At 55.8% G+C, this 17,452-nt stretch overlaps 1 protein-coding gene across 2 annotated transcripts in view; it reads left to right on the top strand.

Moving 5' to 3' along the window:
- The window catches only part of TLN1 (talin 1), a 69,895-nt gene extending 53,435 nt beyond the window's left edge, over positions 1–16,460 (top strand). For both annotated transcript variants that reach the window (XM_075844404.1, XM_075844398.1), the window contains 33 exons: positions 592–720; positions 1,005–1,107; positions 3,430–3,638; positions 3,754–3,873; positions 4,872–5,069; positions 5,436–5,575; positions 5,809–5,902; positions 7,667–7,756; positions 7,934–8,056; positions 8,715–8,858; positions 8,942–9,103; positions 9,220–9,360; positions 9,443–9,624; positions 9,723–9,855; positions 9,929–10,030; positions 10,119–10,289; positions 10,370–10,519; positions 10,600–10,701; positions 11,690–11,809; positions 11,941–12,087; positions 12,167–12,333; positions 12,419–12,602; positions 12,888–13,013; positions 13,111–13,227; positions 13,327–13,512; positions 13,596–13,703; positions 13,788–13,893; positions 14,100–14,224; positions 14,614–14,739; positions 14,877–14,939; positions 15,022–15,204; positions 15,275–15,400; positions 15,681–16,460. In XM_075844404.1, coding sequence (XP_075700519.1) covers positions 592–720; positions 1,005–1,107; positions 3,430–3,638; positions 3,754–3,873; positions 4,872–5,069; positions 5,436–5,575; positions 5,809–5,902; positions 7,667–7,756; positions 7,934–8,056; positions 8,715–8,858; positions 8,942–9,103; positions 9,220–9,360; positions 9,443–9,624; positions 9,723–9,855; positions 9,929–10,030; positions 10,119–10,289; positions 10,370–10,519; positions 10,600–10,701; positions 11,690–11,809; positions 11,941–12,087; positions 12,167–12,333; positions 12,419–12,602; positions 12,888–13,013; positions 13,111–13,227; positions 13,327–13,512; positions 13,596–13,703; positions 13,788–13,893; positions 14,100–14,224; positions 14,614–14,739; positions 14,877–14,939; positions 15,022–15,204; positions 15,275–15,400; positions 15,681–15,812 — 4,509 coding nt within the window. In that variant the 3' untranslated portion in view covers positions 15,813–16,460. The remainder of the gene's footprint in view (positions 1–591; positions 721–1,004; positions 1,108–3,429; positions 3,639–3,753; positions 3,874–4,871; positions 5,070–5,435; positions 5,576–5,808; positions 5,903–7,666; positions 7,757–7,933; positions 8,057–8,714; positions 8,859–8,941; positions 9,104–9,219; positions 9,361–9,442; positions 9,625–9,722; positions 9,856–9,928; positions 10,031–10,118; positions 10,290–10,369; positions 10,520–10,599; positions 10,702–11,689; positions 11,810–11,940; positions 12,088–12,166; positions 12,334–12,418; positions 12,603–12,887; positions 13,014–13,110; positions 13,228–13,326; positions 13,513–13,595; positions 13,704–13,787; positions 13,894–14,099; positions 14,225–14,613; positions 14,740–14,876; positions 14,940–15,021; positions 15,205–15,274; positions 15,401–15,680) is intronic.
- Positions 16,461–17,452: the final 992 nt, after the last annotated feature.

The following is a 17,452-nucleotide window of genomic DNA, read 5'->3' as shown; positions in this document are numbered from 1 at the left end:
GGGTGCTCTGGGGAGGTGTTGGTGCTCTGAGGAGGTGTGGGTTCTCGGGGTTGGTGTTGGGTCATTAGTAGCTGCTCCTGGGTGGTGTTGGGTCATTAGTGTGTGCTCTGAGGAGGTGTGGGTGCTCTGAGGTGGTGTCGAGGACGTTAGTGGGTGCTCGGGTTGGTGTTGGGTCATTAGTGGGTGATGTGGGGTGGTGTGGGGGCTCTAAGGCGGTGTGGGTTCTCTGGGTTGGTGTTGTGGGGTGGTGTGTGTGCTCTGAGGAGGTGTGGGTGCTCTGGGTTGGTGTTGGGTCATTAGTGGGTACTGTGGGGTGGTGTGGGTGTTCTGGGTTTGTGTTGGGTCATTAGTGGGTGCTGTGCTGTGGGGTGGTGTGGGTGCTCTGAGGAGGTGTGGGTGCTCGGGGTTGGTGTTTGGTCATTAGTAGGTGCTCCTGGGTGGTGAATTGACAGGCCAGAGGTTTGGAAGGAAGGCTAGAGGGGTTTAGCACATTGACAAGAGCGGTGCTGTTTCTGGGGGAGACCCTCTTACCGTACTTGTCTCGTGACCCGTCGGAGCCGCAGATCTTCTGATGTGACTTCTATCGTTCAGGCGCAGGAGGCCTGTGGTCCTCTGGAAATCGATTCTGCTTTGAACCTCATCCGATCCTTGGAGCAAGATCTTCAGGAGGCGAAGGCAGCGGCGAGAGAGGGAAAGCTGCAACCGTTACCTGGAGAGACGGTAAGTGAGAGCGGGGGACGGTGGATAATAAGGGTGATTGTTCCTGCTGGAGTCTTCCTCCAGAGAATCGGATGCTGATGTACCGGGTGAACACGTAATATGGGGGCTGCGTTTATTGGTAATAATGGGGTTAGCTTTTATTTAGCGTAGGACATATAGGGATATTTTCTGGTCGGGAGGCGTTGGGGATAAGGAATTCCATAGCCAGTCCATTACTAGATCCAGTACCCGACTGGGTCCGCTGTGTGCAGGTGCAGGGGCACTCATTGTATTCTGTCACACAGATGGAGAAATGCTCTCAAGATCTGGGGAGTAGCACGAAGGCCGTGAGCTCCGCAATCGCACAACTTCTGGGGGAGATTGTCCATGGAAATGAGAATTATACCGGTAAGTTAATGGCTCCCTGTGAGAGTCCAGTCTCCCCGCAATCTCTATAGTCTCCCAGAAGGTGCGTCTGTGAGGAGAGCATGTACAGAGAGGAGGCTGCCCCTGTGTATGTGTGCGTCTAAGCCGGAGGCTGCCCCCCCCCCCCCCCGTGTATGTGCGTGTCGGTCTAGGCCGGAGGCTGCCCCCGTGTACGGGAGTCTAGGCCGGAGGCTGCCCCCGTGTACGGGAGTCTAGGCCGGAGGCTGCCCCCGTGTACGGGAGTCTAGGCCGGAGGCTGCCCCCGTGTACGGGAGTCTAGGCCGGAGGCTGCCCCCGTGTACGGGAGTCTAGGCCGGAGGCTGCCCCCGTGTACGGGAGTCTAGGCCGGAGGCTGCCCCCGTGTACGGGAGTCTAGGCCGGAGGCTGCCCCCGTGTACGGGAGTCTAGGCCGGAGGCTGCCCCCGTGTACGGGAGTCTAGGCCGGAGGCTGCCCCCGTGTACGGGAGTCTAGGCCGGAGGCTGCCCCCGTGTACGGGAGTCTAGGCCGGAGGCTGCCCCCGTGTACGGGAGTCTAGGCCGGAGGCTGCCCCCGTGTACGGGAGTCTAGGCCGGAGGCTGCCCCCGTGTACGGGAGTCTAGGCCGGAGGCTGCCCCCGTGTACGGGAGTCTAGGCCGGAGGCTGCCCCCGTGTACGGGAGTCTAGGCCGGAGGCTGCCCCCGTGTACGGGAGTCTAGGCCGGAGGCTGCCCCCGTGTACGGGAGTCTAGGCCGGAGGCTGCCCCCGTGTACGGGAGTCTAGGCCGGAGGCTGCCCCCGTGTACGGGAGTCTAGGCCGGAGGCTGCCCCCGTGTACGGGAGTCTAGGCCGGAGGCTGCCCCCGTGTACGGGAGTCTAGGCCGGAGGCTGCCCCCGTGTACGGGAGTCTAGGCCGGAGGCTGCCCCCGTGTACGGGAGTCTAGGCCGGAGGCTGCCCCCGTGTACGGGAGTCTAGGCCGGAGGCTGCCCCCGTGTACGGGAGTCTAGGCCGGAGGCTGCCCCCGTGTACGGGAGTCTAGGCCGGAGGCTGCCCCCGTGTACGGGAGTCTAGGCCGGAGGCTGCCCCCGTGTACGGGAGTCTAGGCCGGAGGCTGCCCCCGTGTACGGGAGTCTAGGCCGGAGGCTGCCCCCGTGTACGGGAGTCTAGGCCGGAGGCTGCCCCCGTGTACGGGAGTCTAGGCCGGAGGCTGCCCCCGTGTACGGGAGTCTAGGCCGGAGGCTGCCCCCGTGTACGGGAGTCTAGGCCGGAGGCTGCCCCCGTGTACGGGAGTCTAGGCCGGAGGCTGCCCCCGTGTACGGGAGTCTAGGCCGGAGGCTGCCCCCGTGTACGGGAGTCTAGGCCGGAGGCTGCCCCCGTGTACGGGAGTCTAGGCCGGAGGCTGCCCCCGTGTACGGGAGTCTAGGCCGGAGGCTGCCCCCGTGTACGGGAGTCTAGGCCGGAGGCTGCCCCCGTGTACGGGAGTCTAGGCCGGAGGCTGCCCCCGTGTACGGGAGTCTAGGCCGGAGGCTGCCCCCGTGTACGGGAGTCTAGGCCGGAGGCTGCCCCCGTGTACGGGAGTCTAGGCCGGAGGCTGCCCCCGTGTACGGGAGTCTAGGCCGGAGGCTGCCCCCGTGTACGGGAGTCTAGGCCGGAGGCTGCCCCCGTGTACGGGAGTCTAGGCCGGAGGCTGCCCCCGTGTACGGGAGTCTAGGCCGGAGGCTGCCCCCGTGTACGGGAGTCTAGGCCGGAGGCTGCCCCCGTGTACGGGAGTCTAGGCCGGAGGCTGCCCCCGTGTACGGGAGTCTAGGCCGGAGGCTGCCCCCGTGTACGGGAGTCTAGGCCGGAGGCTGCCCCCGTGTACGGCAGTCTAGGCCGGAGGCTGCCCCCGTGTACGGCAGTCTAGGCCGGAGGCTGCCCCCGTGTACGGCAGTCTAGGCCGGAGGCTGCCCCCGTGTACGGCAGTCTAGGCCGGAGGCTGCCCCCGTGTACGGCAGTCTAGGCCGGAGGCTGCCCCCGTGTACGGCAGTCTAGGCCGGAGGCTGCCCCCGTGTACGGCAGTCTAGGCCGGAGGCTGCCCCCGTGTACGGCAGTCTAGGCCGGAGGCTGCCCCCGTGTACGGCAGTCTAGGCCGGAGGCTGCCCCCGTGTACGGCAGTCTAGGCCGGAGGCTGCCCCCGTGTACGGCAGTCTAGGCCGGAGGCTGCCCCCGTGTACGGCAGTCTAGGCCGGAGGCTGCCCCCGTGTACGGCAGTCTAGGCCGGAGGCTGCCCCCATGTGTGTCCCCTTCTTACGTTAATCACTTCTATGATTTTTCTGTTTCTTTCTAAGGCCGCGCTGCCCGTGATGTCGCCCAGGCTCTGAAGTCGCTGGCACAGGCTAGTCGTGGGGTGGCTGCAAACTCTTCGGATCCAGCCGTGCAGAACGCGATGTTGGAGTGTGCCGGAGATGTCATGGACAAGGCCGGGAATCTCATAGAAGAAGCTAAAAGGGCTGTGGGTAAACCAGTGGATGCCGAAAGACAGCAGAGACTGGCTCAGGTGCGTAGTGTGATCCTCTCTATGTGACCCCTCAAGAGTAATAGGGGGGGGGGCTGTCTCTGGAAGAAGCCCCCTCCTGCTGAGCATTAGTAGAATAATGGCTGTTTTCCTGCAGGTTGCTAAAGCCGTGTCCCAGTCCCTGAGCCGATGTGTAAACTGTCTGCCCGGGCAGAGAGACGTGGACGCTGCAATAAAGAGCATTGGAGAAGCCAGCAAGAAGCTCCTGGCGAACTCTGTGAGTGCTACATCCCCCCCACCTGTCAGTCACAACCTGCCATGATCTACATTCCAAGACTTACCTGCCATAGTCCATCCTTATTGATCCGTACCGCGCCCCCTCTCCGTCGTACCGCGCCCCCTCTCCGTCGTACCGCGCCCCCTCTCCGTCGTACCGCGCCCCCTCTCCGTCGTACCGCGCCCCCTCTCCGTCGTACCGCGCCCCCTCTCCGTCGTACCGCGCCCCCTCTCCGTCGTACCGCGCCCCCTCTCCGTCGCACCGCGCCCCCTCTCCGTCGCACCGCGCCCCCTCTCCGTCGCACCGCGCCCCCTCTCCGTCGCACCGCGCCCCCTCTCCGTCGCACCGCGCCCCCTCTCCGTCGCACCGCGCCCCCTCTCCGTCGCACCGCGCCCCCTCTCCGTCGCACCGCGCCCCCTCTCCGTCGCACCGCGCCCCCTCTCCGTCGCACCGCGCCCCCTCTCCGTCGCACCGCGCCCCCTCTCCGTCGCACCGCGCCCCCTCTCCGTCGCACCGCGCCCCCTCTCCGTCGCACCGCGCCCCCTCTCCGTCGCACCGCGCCCCCTCTCCGTCGCACCGCGCCCCCTCTCCGTCGCACCGCGCCCCCTCTCCGTCGCACCGCGCCCCCTCTCCGTCGCACCGCGCCCCCTCTCCGTCGCACCGCGCCCCCTCTCCGTCGCACCGCGCCCCCTCTCCGTCGCACCGCGCCCCCTCTCCGTCGCACCGCGCCCCCTCTCCGTCGCACCGCGCCCCCTCTCCGTCGCACCGCGCCCCCTCTCCGTCGCACCGCGCCCCCTCTCCGTCGCACCGCCCCCCCTCTGTCGCACCGCCCCCCCTCTCCGTCGCACCGCGCCCCCTCTCCGTCGCACCGCGCCCCCTCCCTCAGACCATACAGCTTGCATTCCCTTTCTGCATTCTCTGCCCCACCATGTACCCTTTCCTGATATCATCCCGACCCTACGATGCCACCTCCGTTCACGGTCTCTCTTATTTTTCAGTTCCCACCCAGCAACAAGAACTTCCAAGAAGCCCAGGGTCAACTGAATCGGGCAGCGGCAGGCCTCAACCAGTCTGCAAACGAACTTGTGCAAGCGTCCCGAGGAACCCCGCAGGATCTGGCCAAAGCTTCCGGCAAATATGGTCAGGACTTCAATGAGTTCCTCCAGGCAGGAGTAGAGATGGCAGGACAGGCACAGGTAGGATGATGTTTAGGACGTGTAGCATGAGCGGAGAAGGTGTGGGGGTCTGATGCAGATGTCATTGGGGTCTGATGGTGCTATAGTCTGTTGTATTATGTACAAAAAGCCTTTATAAAAATGAGTGACGCTCGAAGGAATCTCATAGGCTCATGGTTGGGATATGGACATCTCTGCCGGTGTCGCGCCGCCGGTGCCTGGTCTGCCGGTGTCGCGCCGCCGGTGCCTGGTCTGCCGATGTTGCGCCGCCGGGCCTGGCCTGCCGGTAGACCGGAGATGAAGGGCCTACGATTCATGCAGCACAGAGAGGGATGTATTACAGGCGGCTCACTGGTCTGTGACTTCATGTCTCTCTTCTACCTGCAGAACAAGGAGGATCAGACCCAGGTCGTCTCTAACCTGAAGAGCATTTCCCTGTCTTCCAGCAAGTTGTTACTGGCAGCTAAAGCTCTGTCCGCAGATCCCGCCGCTCCCAACCTGAAGAACCAGCTCGCCGCTGCTGCCAGGTTAGTGCATCCATACAAGGGGGCAGTCTGTGTATTACCTATGTAGTGCCCACATGTACATCCTATATACCCTGTACATTACATTACTTGTCCCCCCTCCCCCTGTATGTATGATTGATCCGCCTGTTATATCTTCATACTGCCGGTAGTGCCGTATATTGTATAGCGCTGTATATATCTGCTTGGATTAAGTGTTCTGCAGGTAGAATTCATTAACATTTGTGTTTTGTCAGGGCCGTGACTGACAGCATCAATCAGCTGATCACCGTGTGCACCCAGCAAGCCCCGGGACAGAAGGAATGTGACAACGCTCTGCGTGAGCTGGAGGTAACGTCAGCCGTCCTGACCAGTCTTGTGTCTCCTGTACTGATGTTAGATGTCTGGTGGTGACATGTCAGCCGTCCTGACCACTCTTGTGTCTCCTGTACTGATGTTAGATGTCTGGTGGTGACATGTCAGTCGTCCTGACCAGTCTTGTGTCTCCTGTACTGATGTTAGATGTCTGGAGGTGACATGTCAGTCGTCCTGACCACTCTTGTATTGTACTGATGTTAGATGTCTGGAGGTGACATGTCAGTCGTCCTGACCACTCTTGTGTCTCTTGTACTGATGTTAGATGTCTGGAGGTGACATGTCAGTCCTCCTGGCCACTCTTGTGTGTCTTGTACTGATGTTAGATGTCTGGTGGTGACATGATGTTAGATGTCTGGTGGTGACATGTCAGTCGTCCTGACCAGTCTTGTGTCTCCTGTACTGATGTTAGATGTCTGGAGGTGACATGTCAGTCGTCCTGACCACTCTTGTATTGTACTGATGTTAGATGTCTGGAGGTGACATGTCAGTCGTCCTGACCACTCTTGTGTGTCTTGTACTGATGTTAGATGTCTGGAGGTGACATGTCAGTCGTCCTGACCACTCTTGTATCTCTTGTACTGATGTTAGATGTCTGGTGGTGACATGATGTTAGATGTCTGGTGGTGACATGTCAGTCGTCCTGACCACTCTTGTGTCTCCTGTACTGATGTTAGATGTCTGGTGGTGACATGTCAGTCGTCCTGACCACTCTTGTCTGTCTTGTACTGATGTTAGATGTCTGGAGGTGACATGTCAGACGTCCTGACCACTCTTGTGTCTCTTGTACTGATGTTAGATGTCTGGAGGTGACAGGTCAGTCCTCCTGACCACTCTTGTGTCTCTTGTACTGATGTTAGATGTCTGGAGGTGACATGTCAGACGTCCTGACCACTCTAGTGTCTCTTGTAGTGATGTTAGATGTCTGGAGGTGACATGTCAGTCGTCCTGACCACTCTTGTGTCTCTTGTACTGATGTTAGATGTCTGGAGGTGACATGATGTTAGATGTCTGGTGGTGACATGTCAGACGTCCTGACCACTCTTGTGTCTCTTGTAGTGATGTTAGATGTCTGGAGGTGACATGTCAGTCGTCCTGACCACTCTTGTGTCTCTTGTACTGATGTTAGATGTCTGGAGGTGACATGTCAGTCGTCCTGACCACTCTTGTATCTCTTGTACTGATGTTAGATGTCTGGTGGTGACATGATGTTAGATGTCTGGAGGTGACATGTCAGTCGTCCTGACCACTCTTGTACTGATATTAGATGTCTGGAGGTGACATGTCAGTCGTCCTGACCACTCTTGTACTGATATTAGATGTCTGGAGGTGACATGTCAGTCCTCCTGACCACTCTTGTGTCTCTTGTACTGATGTTAGATGTCTGGAGGTGACATGTCAGTCGTCCTGACCGCTCTTGTGTCTCCTGTACTGATGTTAGATGTCTGGTGGTGACATGTCAGTCGTCCTGACCGCTCTTGTGTGTCTTGTACTGATGTTAGATGTCTGGAGGTGACATGATGTTAGATGTCTGGTGGTGACATGATGTTAGATGTCTGGAGGTGACAGGTCAGTCGTCCTGACCGCTCTTGTGTGTCTTGTACTGATGTTAGATGTCTGGAGGTGACATGATGTTAGATGTCTGGTGGTGACATGTCAGACGTCCTGACCACTCTTGTGTGTCTTGTACTGATGTGAGACGTCCGGAGTTGATTTACCGTCTGTTTTGTGTGATTCCAGACCGTGCGAGAGCTGCTGCAGAACCCGACAGAGCCCGTGAACGACCAGTCTTATTTCCACTGCCTGGACAACGTCATGGAGAACTCCAAGGTGCAGAACTGTCCACCATAATCTTACTCTGAGTGGTGTAATCCACCCCCCCCCCGAGGTGTCCAGTCCATATATCACAGGCTCATACATAGCACCATCGTCACCGTGAGGCCCTGTCATCCATATACCCCGTGCGCAGGATCGTTGTCACAAGTTTATTTTACTGGTTTTTCTTAGATTCTGGGTGAATCGATGGCAGGAATATCTCAGCACGCCAAGACCAGTAATATACCGGAGTTTGGCGATTCTGTTGGTACCGCCTCAAAAGCGCTGTGTGGCCTGACTGAGGCAGCGGCTCAGGTACGTTGTCAGGTTATGTGGTGTCCGTCGGTAATTACATGAGTCGCCCCAAAGTCCCATCTCACGAACAGAACCAAGAAGCTGCCGTCATGCTAAGGACCCTTCTTATACTTTACAGTGGGTAATAATGAGCAGCTATAATGACTCTGCCAACTTCATTGTAAAGTAGCCGCTGGCTGGACTTCTTCCCGGTCAGGGTAGCTGCCGGCCAGAATGCCACCCCCCCCCCTGCCCGATCAGGGAAGCTGCCGGCCAGACTTCCCACCCCCCTGGTTAGGGTAGCAGCCGGCCAGATTCATCCCCCCTCTCCGGTCAAGGTAGCCGCCGGCCCGACTCACACCCCCCCCCGCTCAGGGTAGCCACCGGCCTGACTCACCCGTCCCCCGGTCAGTCACGGTAGCCGTCGACCAGACACACCATACACACCTCCTTTCAAGGTAGCTGCCGGCCGGACCTCGACCCCCCCCCCCCCCCCTATCAGGGTAGCCGCCAGCTGGAACACCACCCCAAAGGGTCATTGTATTATCTGTCCGGACTCATCTGAACCTTACACATAAAACGGTGTAACTAGTGAATTGTATAACCCGACCCCAATGTGACCGTAGCGACATTGTTTTTTTAAAATTTATTTATTTTTTATTTCCCCCCTTCTGCTCAGGCTGCATATCTTGTCGGGGTCTCGGACCCCAGCAGCCGTGCCGGTCAGCAAGGACTTGTCGATCCTACTCAGTTTGCTAGAGCTAATCAGGCTATTCAGATGGCATGTCAGAACCTGGGAGACCCAGCCTGCACACAGTCACAGGTAAGCAGCTCTGGGGTGGTAAGGAGCCTGCTGAGTGGTCTATATCCCATCATGTCCTCATCTTAAATGTTCTTCATCCATAGGTGCTGTCCGCCGCCACCATAGTGGCTAAACACACTTCTGCCCTGTGCAACGCCTGCCGCCTGGCATCCAGTCATACCGCCAACCCTGTAGCCAAGAGGCAATTTGTGCAGTCAGCCAAGGAGGTGGCAAATAGTACGGCCAACCTGGTGAAGACCATCAAGGTACAACTAAAGTGTTCCATTCTCCTTCGTGATGGGGAGGTGGCACTGCACGGGGTAGAGTCCTGGCCGCTACTGCGCAGACATCAGGTGATCACGATCTGCTCTTTTTTTTCCAGGCCTTGGATGGATCATTCAATGATGATAATCGGGTGAAGTGCCGTGATGCCACTGTACCTCTTATCCAGGCCGTGGAGAACCTCACCGCCTTTGCCTCGAATCCAGAGTTTGCCAGTGTCCCGGCCTATATCTCCCCAGAGGTCAGGATACGGAGTTTCGGCCTTGACGGTTTCACATTCTTACGCTTTCTTTGCCTTATTCTTGTTCTGTAAACACTTTCAGGGTCTCCGTGCCATGGAGCCGATTATCAGCTCAGCCAAGACCATGCTGGAAAGCTCCTCCGGCCTCATCCAGACGGCACGCTCTCTGGCCGCCAACCCCAAGGACCCTCCACAGTGGTCAGTGCTGGCTGGCCACTCCCGCACAGTGTCTGATTCTATCAAGAAGCTCATTACGAATATGAGGTGAGGAGGGTCAGGGCTTAGTTCATGTTATCTGTGCGAGATCGGAATACACAAGGCGGGGTCGGTCCGGAGTCTGATTCATGTCTGTCGTTCCACAGGGATAAGGCGCCGGGTCAGAGAGAATGTGACCAGGCCATCGAGCTCCTGAACCAGGCCGTGAGAGAGCTGGACCAGGCCTCCTTAGAAGCCATCAGTCAGCAGCTGACACCACGTGAGGGGATATCCCAGGAGGTGAGTGTGGGCCGTGGGTTGGGTGGTTGCTTTATATTGCTGCCCATCTCACATCTTCCTTCCTTCCTTCCAGGCTTTGCATACCCAGATGCAGACATCGGTGCAGGAGATCAGTAACCTCATAGAACCCCTGGCCACGGCAGCTAGAGCGGACTCCTCACAGCTCGGACACAAGGTGAAGGGTGGTTTCTCTGCTCCATGTGAGATGATCATCTACATTTCCCTGTCCCTAAACATCCGTCTGGTGTTCTTCACCCTCGCAGGTGTCTCAAATGGCGCAGTATTTCGAGCCGTTGACCCACGCAGCAATTGGAGCTGCATCAAAGACAATCAACCACCAACAACAGATGAACCTGCTGGACCAGACTAAGACCTTAGCAGAATCAGCCCTACAGATGCTCTACACGGCCAAGGAGGCTGGAGGCAACCCCAAGGTTAGAAGACCCTGAGAACATTGGGGAAGCGGGAGGGTGGCCTTCACGGCCCCACTTCATGGGATGTGTTCTTGTTGCAGGTGGCAGCGCACACACAGGAAGCTCTGGATGAAGCTGTTCAGATGATGCATGAAGCGGTGGACGACCTGACGGGGACTTTTAATGAAGCAGCGAGTGCTGCCGGGGCGGTGGGGGGAATGGTGGATTCCATCACTCAGGCCATCAATAAGGTTAGTGTCTCATATATGTACCGTCACCATTGCTGATCACCGATCTACCATGATGACTGATCTCTGACTCCTATTTGTAGCTGGACGAGCAGCCAATCGGAGAACCAGAGGGGTCATTTGTTGATTATCAGACAACCATGGTGAAGACGGCCAAAGCCATCGCTGTGACTGTGCAGGAGATGGTGAGTACGAGAGTCTAAGCCATGTCGTTTGTTCATAGTCCAGCAGGACAAGGAGTGAGCGCCTTCGGGGTCGATACTGTCACATTGGGTCGGGATATACCTTACTCGGGGTCGTTACTGTCACGTTGGGTTATACATTACTCGGGGTCGTTATGGTCACATTGGGGTCGGGTTGTACATGATTTGGGGTCGTTATGGTCACATTGGGGTCGGGTTGTACATGATTTGGGGTCGTTACGGTCACATTGGGGTCGGGTTATACATTACTCGGGGTCATTACTTTCACATTGGGGTCGGGTTATACATTACTCGGGGTCATTACTGTCACATTGAGGTCGGGTTATACATTACTTCGGGTCGGGTTATACATTACTCGGGATAGTTACTGTCACGTTGGGTTATACATTACTCGGGGTCGTTATGGTCACATTGGGGTCGGGTTGTACATGATTTGGGGTCGTTACGGTCACATTGGGGTCGGGTTATACATTACTCGGGGTCATTACTTTCACATTGGGGTCGGGTTATACATTACTCGGGGTCATTACTTTCACATTGGGGTCGGGTTATACATTACTCGGGGTCATTACTGTCACATTGAGGTCGGGTTATACATTACTTCGGGTCGGGTTATACATTACTCGGGATAGTTACTGTCACGTTGGGTTATACATTACTCGGGGTCGTTATGGTCACATTGGGGTCGGGTTGTACATGATTTGGGGTCGTTACGGTCACATTGGGGTCGGGTTATACATTACTCGGGGTCATTACTTTCACATTGGGGTCGGGTTATACATTACTCGGGGTCATTACTGCCACATTGGGGTCGGGTTATACATTACTTCGGGTCGGGTTATACATTACTCGGGATAGTTACTGTCCCATTGGGCTCAGATTATACATTACTTCGGGTCGGTTTATACATTACTCGGGATCGTTACTGTCACAACCTTGATTCCTGAATATTTCGTTTTTTTTCTCTCAGGTGACAAAGTCCACAACAAATCCTGATGAACTGGGGACCCTGGCGAGCCAGCTCACTACAGACTATGGCCAACTGGCTCATGAAGCCAAACCGGCGTCTATGACTGCGGAGAACGAGGAGGTGAGGCTTCTGGAGATACAGAGGCCTCTTCCGGTCATCACTCGTGGTCCCTCCTGTCCGCCCCTTTCAGGCATTTGCCCCTCACTGATCTGCCCCGTGCAGTGTTCTTATCCGTGGTTTTCTCCTTTCAGATCGGATCCCACATTAAGCAGCGAGTACAAGAGCTGGGTCACGGCTGCTCTCAGCTGGTCACGAAGGCCGGTGCCCTCCAGTGCTCCCCGACGGACAGTTACACAAAGAGAGAGTTAATAGACTGCGCACGGCTGGTGTCTGAGAAGGTAGGTGGAGGCCTCGTCCTTTATTAGCAGCCGGGGTGCGCCTGTGGCCCTCACGTGTTAATCTTCTTCTTCTTCTTAGGTGTCTCATGTGTTGGCCGCCCTTCAGGCTGGTAACCGCGGCACGCAGGCCTGTATCACCGCTGCCAGTGCCGTGTCTGGGATCATCGCTGATCTGGACACCACCATTATGTTTGCCACAGCTGGATCGTTGAATAGAGAGAATGCCGAGACGTTTGCAGATCACCGGTGAGCGCTGATTTATCCGGATGTTGTGTATAGTGACTGGGGTAGAGTGTGCGTGACTCGTTATTTCCTGACATTTACCTTGCAGCGAGGGCATCCTCAAGACGGCTAAAGCCCTGGTAGAAGACACAAAGGTCTTGGTTCAGAACGCAACGTCCAGTCAAGAGAAACTGGCCCAGGCCGCGCAGTCCTCGGTGACGACCATCACACGACTGGCGGAGAATGTCAAGCTGGGTGCGGCCAGCCTGGGATCCGACGACCCGGAGACTCAGGTAGGGCTAGACCTGCCCATTATGTGTTCATTATGGCAGCCGGGATCCTTCGAGGGATGGGGGAGGGGGCATACTGTGTGATGTCACTGGAGCCCTCGTTGCCTCTATACTACACCTTATACCATAAAGGACATTGTTAGGAAGCTCGGAGGTGTCGCTTGAAGATCGGTGACCCCAGTGTTGTAATAACCAGAGCAGCAACATGCCGCCATTGTGTCCTGCGCTCCAGTGACCGCTTACTCCACCTTCCTCCTGACAGGCGGTGTGTTTTGTGCTCTTACTCAGGTGGTTCTTATCAATGCAGTGAAGGATGTGGCCAAGGCCCTGGGTGATCTGATCAGTGCCACCAAGGCTGCGGCCGGCAAATCCAGTGATGACCCGTCAGTCTACCAGTTGAAGAATTCAGCCAAGGTAAGTCACCTACGTGACCCGTGACCTTCTGGATAAGGGTACTGCCAGGAGCCCACACACTGACTGATGTGATGTCACTTTGTTATTATGGTTCCAGGTTATGGTCACCAATGTGACGTCTCTTCTGAAAACCGTGAAAGCCGTGGAAGATGAGGCCACCAAGGGAACACGTGCTCTGGAGGCCACAATAGAACACATAAGGCAGGAGCTTGCGGTGAGTCTGGGCGGTCATAAGGGACTCGTGGAGAGAGAAGGGTCAGTAATATGGGGGCTTTAGGTCTTATTCCCTTTTTCGTCCCCTTTTACAACTCAGGTTTTCTCCTCTCCGGAGCCTCCTCCACAGACTTCCACCCCAGAGGACTTCATTCGCGTGACCAAAGGAATCACCATGGCGACGGCTAAGGCCGTTGCCGCCGGAAACTCCTGTCGCCAGGAAGATGTCATTGCAACAGCCAACCTGAGCCGTCGGGCTATCGCTGACATGCTGCGTTCCTGCAAGGTGCGGTCGCGTGAGACATGGAGGTGTAGGTGACGAGTGAGGAGAGAAGCTTTGTAATAACGGGTGTACGTCCTCTGTTATAGGAAGCCGCCTACCACCCAGAGGTGAGCCCTGACGTGCGCTTCCGTGCAATGAGGTTCGGTAAGGAGTGCTCCATAGGCTACCTGCAGCTGCTGGACCATGTACTGGTGGTGAGTGTGGAAGCGACCTGTAACGGAGACGCCACGTGTGGTTGGAGACTGTGGTCTCATCTCGCCAATGTTCTGTCCACACAGATTCTTCAGAAGCCGAGCGCTGACCTGAAGCAACAATTGGCTGGGTACTCTAAACAAGTGGCTGGTTCCGTGACTGAGCTCATCCAGGCTGCGGAGGCCATGAAAGGTGCGTGGTCTGCTCCACATGTCATTTTCCGTCGATGTGTCTCCATGGCTCCCTTCTAGGGAGTATGACTGCAGGATCAGACTACAGAAAGTTTGTAGTCTGTTACCATGGTGACACATAGCCTTTACCGTACTGGGGGCCATAAGGTGGCATTATGAAGAGAATAACTTTTTTTTTTATTTCTTGGCATTCTTTAATGTGACCAGGCACAGAATGGGTGGACCCTGAAGACCCCACAGTTATTGCTGAGAATGAGCTTTTGGGGGCTGCAGCCGCTATAGAGGCAGCAGCCAAGAAGCTGGAGCAGCTGAAACCTCGTGCCAAACCCAAGGTAGTTTACAAACCTATTACCGAAAACCCTGAGCCCTAATAGTGGCCCCCTGCTAGAAACCTCTCATTACCAAGATTCCACAGCTGAGTGTCTGTCCTTCCACAAAATACACATCACCTGCCTTTTATCTAGAAAAAAATGGTCCGAACCGGAGAGTTCTAGATGTCCACACGTAAACATAATGGAGCTGTGGACCTCCAGTCAGTGATGGTGGAGACGCTCCCATATAAAGAGGTCAATTGTCCTTCTCAAGACCCTGTCAGCCATTGATTGTAAGAAAGCCTTGAGTGGGACCTTGTTGTACATCAAGACCTTGACCCCAGACTCATGGTGATGTCTCGTGTTCCTGGCCTGTGCTGGGCTCATACTGTGAATTCTTCTGTTTGCAGCAGGCGGATGAGAGCTTGAACTTTGAGGAGCAGATCCTGGAGGCAGCAAAGTCCATTGCGGCGGCCACCAGCGCCCTTGTGAAAGCGGCATCTGCAGCCCAGAGAGAGCTGGTGGCCCAGGGCAAGGTAGGTTCTTCTCTTACTTTCCTCTCACTCTCGTGCCTGCCTGGTGGATCACTCCCATCATTGTTTCTCTGCCTTGTGCTTGGTCTACACCTGGATTTTCCAGTCACGATGACGCGTTTCGTTGCTTTCTTCCACAGGTTGGAACGATTCCAGCCAATGCTGTAGATGATGGACAGTGGTCTCAGGGTCTGATCTCGGCTGTAAGTATTTGGGAATAGAAAGTCGAGGTTCGTAGACTTCTGCAGTGTTTGGACCTGACGTGACTTTTATTTGCACCCACAGGCCAGGATGGTCGCCGCCGCTACAAGTAATTTGTGTGAAGCGGCCAATTCCGCGGTACAGGGTCACGCCAGCCAGGAGAAGCTGATTTCATCCGCTAAGCAAGTGGCTGCCTCCACAGCTCAGTTACTCGTGGCTTGTAAAGTGAAGGCCGACCATGATTCAGAGGCCATGAAGAGACTGCAGGTGGGTGGAGCGAGGACATTGATGTGTCTGGAGAGCGGACCTCGTCTCTAATGATGTTGTATCTCTGCAGGTGGCTGGAAATGCTGTAAAGAGAGCGTCCGACAACCTTGTGAAAGCTGCTCAAAAAGCGGCAGCTTTCCAAGAGTATGACGAGACCGTGGTGGTGAAGGAGAAGATGGTGGGAGGGATCGCACAGGTGAGTTGGCAGGACCTCAACCGTATTTACACAGCTCCGGCTTTTTTGGAGAGCAGGGCTGCTGCCTGGAAACTAGACCCCCCCCCCCCCTCCCGGGTCCTGCAACCGCTAAACAGACTAAAGACAAGGTGCCGTGGGCAGGTGGCACCACCGTAGGTCCGCCATCTTGTTGTTGAGCCAATCCCCAATTTGCTCCCATGCATTAGATCCTTCATAAGGACGAGGCCTCCTACTCGTCTTCTAATGGTCATTGCCGACGCTCCTTGTTCTTGCTTTGCAGATTATCGCGGCTCAGGAAGAAATGTTGCGGAAGGAACGCGAGCTGGAGGAAGCGCGGAAGAAGCTGGCCATGATTCGACAACAGCAGTATAAGTTTCTACCGTCGGAGCTGCGGGAGGACGCACAGAACTGAGCTTTCGGCTGACTCATGCCCACCCGTCACGCCGTTAACATTACCTAGAACCCTTCTTCCTGACTACTGAGGCTTAACCGGCTTCTCCCGCTCACTAATCGCTCATGCACATGGGCCTCAGTAGTCTCTACGAAGCCGGCGCTCTGGGACTCGGGGCCACAACGTTCATCCTCTTCCTCAGATGCCTCCGCTGGAAGGAGCGGAACGCGTTGTGTGCGAATGTTGTTTGTTTTGTACTGTGGTGCCTTATTGCCCTGACGCTGGCTTGTAGCCGGGGCTGACGCCTTACTGCGCCCTGTCTATGCTGTATTAATCTCCAGCTGCTTGCCTCTTCCGCCGTGCTCCCCTGTGTGTTCAGAGGGAGGCGGGATGAATGCCATGCGATCGTGTCAGATGTCTGTTACTTCATGCCGAAAAGTGCCTGAACGTGCCGTGCACAATCAAACTGTTACCCCTTACCGAGCAGTGTGCGTCCTCGTCTCCTCCATGATGTCCCTTTACATTTCTATACAAAGTATCTATTTTTATTTTGCATTTCATTGAAATTTTATATTCTCTTCTGATGGACCCTGAACCGTGCCTTCTGTGCCTGTTCACCTCCATGGCTCCACCAAAACTGTTATCACCAATAAATATCTTCACTTTGGAGCGGTTGCCCTTGTCTTGGTTTATCACCGTTGTTTGCTTCAAGCCCGGACTTAGGAAGGGATCAGTCTGTGGCAATACTAAACTTGGGGAGAGAGGGCGACTACACAGGGTACAGCTGCCTTCAGTAGATTAGTAATAGGACCGCTGCCCTGATGTACACCAGGAGCTCTGCTCAACCACCGGAAATGATGCCGTCATCTATTGCCTTTTATGCCGCGTCTGAAGCCTCTGCTAGGTAGCTCGTGCCTGTGATGTCTTCACGGTCAGCATAGGCTTCACCTTCTAGTACAGTACAACTGTCCCCAGTGGGGCTCACAATGTAAATTCCCTATCTGTATATTTTTGGAGTGTGGGTGGACGCCGGATTATATGGAGGAAACCCACGGAAATACGGGGAGAACATACAAACACCATTCAGTTGTAGTCCTTGGTGGGGATTGAACACAGGACCCAGTGCTGCAAGGAAACAGTGCTTTCTTTTCATTTGGGACTCACTAGATCACCAGAGACATTTATGGTTAACCCACTAGGTCACCAGGAATATAGACCGCTTGACCCACTAGATCAGGTATGAACCTGCTTAGCCTTCATGAATGATTGTTGTGAATCCATTCATATAGGAGGACACGTGGACTTTTCACTAATGTTTTAACTAATCGCGGCCTCACAAGATTACCAATGGCTAAATCATTGCTTCTAGTGCAAGATTGACCCAACCAACTAGATTCTCCTGAGGTGTCTCCTCTACTACAGTGCCCAACTCCCTATGGTCAACACAGGACAACTACACGATCGCTTCCTAGTATGTCGCGTCCTCATCGCCAGGTCCCTTCATGTGGCCTCTGATATATTGACAGACCAAATGTCAGGACCTTTATTCTTAGTGGTAGCCCCTCGGTTGCCTGCCCCTCTTAAAAGGAGTAGAATCGCAATATCCAATGCCAGGGCCAGACTTCATGCTTCACCTGTCGATGTATGACAGTCGTTATGTG

Source organism: Rhinoderma darwinii, chromosome 1, assembly GCF_050947455.1.
Source record: "Rhinoderma darwinii isolate aRhiDar2 chromosome 1, aRhiDar2.hap1, whole genome shotgun sequence".
Classification (NCBI taxonomy): domain Eukaryota; kingdom Metazoa; phylum Chordata; class Amphibia; order Anura; family Rhinodermatidae; genus Rhinoderma; species Rhinoderma darwinii.
This window is presented reverse-complemented; position numbering and strand designations above follow the sequence as displayed.